Source organism: Nicotiana tabacum, chromosome 6 (assembly GCF_000715075.1).
Source record: "Nicotiana tabacum cultivar K326 chromosome 6, ASM71507v2, whole genome shotgun sequence".
Taxonomy (NCBI): Eukaryota; Viridiplantae; Streptophyta; class Magnoliopsida; order Solanales; family Solanaceae; genus Nicotiana; species Nicotiana tabacum.
In genome coordinates this window covers 17,853,491-17,855,986 of record NC_134085.1, presented here as the reverse complement: position 1 = coordinate 17,855,986, position 2,496 = coordinate 17,853,491, and the positions used below count along the sequence as shown (strand labels likewise).

Sequence of the window (2,496 nt, the reverse complement as noted above, 5' to 3'; positions counted from 1 at the left end):
TTAATTCAAATAAAAAGGTACAATTACATATGTATAGGAAATGTATATATGATAGATATAGATTTAGATATAGATTATTTGTCTTAAATATATGTAGATTTTGTCTTAAAAGTGTCAAGTGTCATTTTCTCAATACACCACTTGACTTACTTTCATGCTTCACTATCCTCCTATTAATATAATGTAGATATAGATTATTATTATTATTATTATTATTATTATTATTATTATTATTATTATTATTATTGTTATTATTATTACTTACATAAATCTAAAACATATATCTTATTGCATATGTAGTTATTTCAAGCTTAAATTTCCGTTCTCCTTTATTTTCAATCGAAAATGTTGAGTTTTAATTTTATTTTTAAATTTTATGATCTATTTTTTTGACTGTAATTAATTTTATAAATATCTTTATCTTAAATCCTAGATTTTGGAGGCAAAATTTAATAGAGTTATTGCGTTATCCATTGCTTAATATTGTCACACTATTTATGTGACTTTTTTTTAGCTTCTACTTACTTCATACCTTTGTTCGCTATTTCCGTTATAACATATTATATATAGATGAATATGAGCTTTCTTTCTATTAAAATAAAATTTCCATTTATTTTTAATATTCATTTATAGTGTTTAAACTTATAAATATTATTTTGAGTATTAAGTATTTACTTGCTTTATTTTATGCGAAAATTATATGGGTCGATAACTTTTTTTTGATAACTCAAACTAAATCATTGTTTCCTTACATAACCAAATTAAAATGATATGTAGTCAAAGACAATCTAATAACTATGTAAATTAAATTTGATCAAATCTTGTCTTAATCTTTATTAGATTTGTCTAAAATATTTTTAGATTATGTCTTAAAAGTGCCAAGTGACATTTTCTCAACATATCACTTGGCTTAACATCATGCTTCACTATCCTCCTTTTAATATAATATAGATATTTGCCGCAAAATATATTGCGAAATTTGGTTGAATGACATTTTAACTGCTATAGTTATAATTAAATGATTTTTTATATAAGCAAAAAAAACATAACTTTATTCAATAATTTTACATAATTAAATGGGCATTTAAATAATAAACTCAAAATACATATAATCGTAGTCAATCACTCCACTTGTTCATTCCATTTTCAGATCAAATCATTTCATTTTCATTCTCCAATAAACACAAAATGTTTCAACTTCAATTACTCCTCTCACTTCTCACTTTATCTTTCAGTACCCAGTCATATTCTTCCACGTCGGGACTCTCCATCCTCCCATCAAAACCCAACTCCCTATCCATCTCCGTCACCAAATTCGGCGCCGCCGGCGACGGCACACACTACGACACAGTTCCAATCCAGAAAGCCATAAACGCATGCTCAGGAGCCGTTTTCACACACCAGCGTCAATGCCACGTCATCTTCCCCCCGGGGAAATACTTAACGGCGACAATATTCCTGAAATCCGGTGTCTTACTGGATATTCACCGGAATGCGACAATTTTAGGAGGACCGAGATTGGAGGATTACCCGAACGAGCGGAACAGGTGGTATGTAGTACTAGCGGAGGATGCGGCGGATGTAGGGATTACCGGAGGTGGAGAAATCAACGGACAGGGATTGAAGTTTGTGCAGAGATTTGATGACAAGAAAAATGTAATGGTGAGCTGGAACCACACCGGAGCTTGCCTTGGGGATGAGTGCAGGCCGAGGTTGGTAGGGTTTATCGGCTGCCGGAATATTGATATCTCCGATGTCAGACTCATCGAGCCTGCTCTTTGGTGGTGCGTGCCTTTAACTTTCTTTCTTTCGTAGTAAAACAGCAACTCATTATCTTTTTGAAAGGGAACTTATCCTTCCTTGCATCAATAATTGTTATAGCTTTCTAAGTGCTCCATTTTTTGTAAATTACACTCAACACTTCACTAATTTGTAAATATGCCTATTATATTTTGAAATCAAATACTTACATTATGTATTTATTATGGAAATCTCACAAAATATTAGTTTGAATGTTATTTTCATTTTATTAGAATGTTAAGTGTTTATTTTTGACAAATACTGGACATAAAATTAATGGAGAGGATACTGTGCACGGTTAAGTTTTTTCCGGAGCTATATATCCTAAAGAAAAAAGAGAAAGGAAAAGAATAAATTTTACTATCATGCATATGAGTCTAGGGGTGTTTATAAAAACCCGAAAAATCGACCCAAACCAAAAACCAAATCAAACCGACCAAAAAACTGACACTTTTTGGCTTGGTTTTGATTTTGAATTTTAAAAATTAATCAAATTTGGTTTGGTTTTGGTTTTAATAAAAAAATAACTAGAAAAAATCGAACCAAACCGCCTATAGAATAGTTATTTCAAATTTGTCATTACACCTATATATATATGTATATTTTTGTGCAAAATTTCTAAAATTTTATGGTAAATGTTAATCGTTTGCACTTTTAGTACAATTTTTTGCCTTTACATTCTAGTTTGATCGGTAG

At 30.4% G+C, this 2,496-nt stretch overlaps 1 protein-coding gene across 1 annotated transcript; it reads left to right on the top strand.

Annotated features, from left to right (window-relative positions):
* Window positions 1-1,073: 1,073 nt before the first annotated feature.
* LOC142181584 (uncharacterized) lies at window positions 1,074-1,982 on the top strand. The gene has a single exon (XM_075254604.1). It carries the CDS (start codon window positions 1,189-1,191, stop codon window positions 1,813-1,815), a length of 627 nt encoding a protein of 208 aa, XP_075110705.1. The 5' UTR covers window positions 1,074-1,188; the 3' UTR covers window positions 1,816-1,982.
* The last annotated feature ends 514 nt before the right edge of the window (window positions 1,983-2,496 follow it).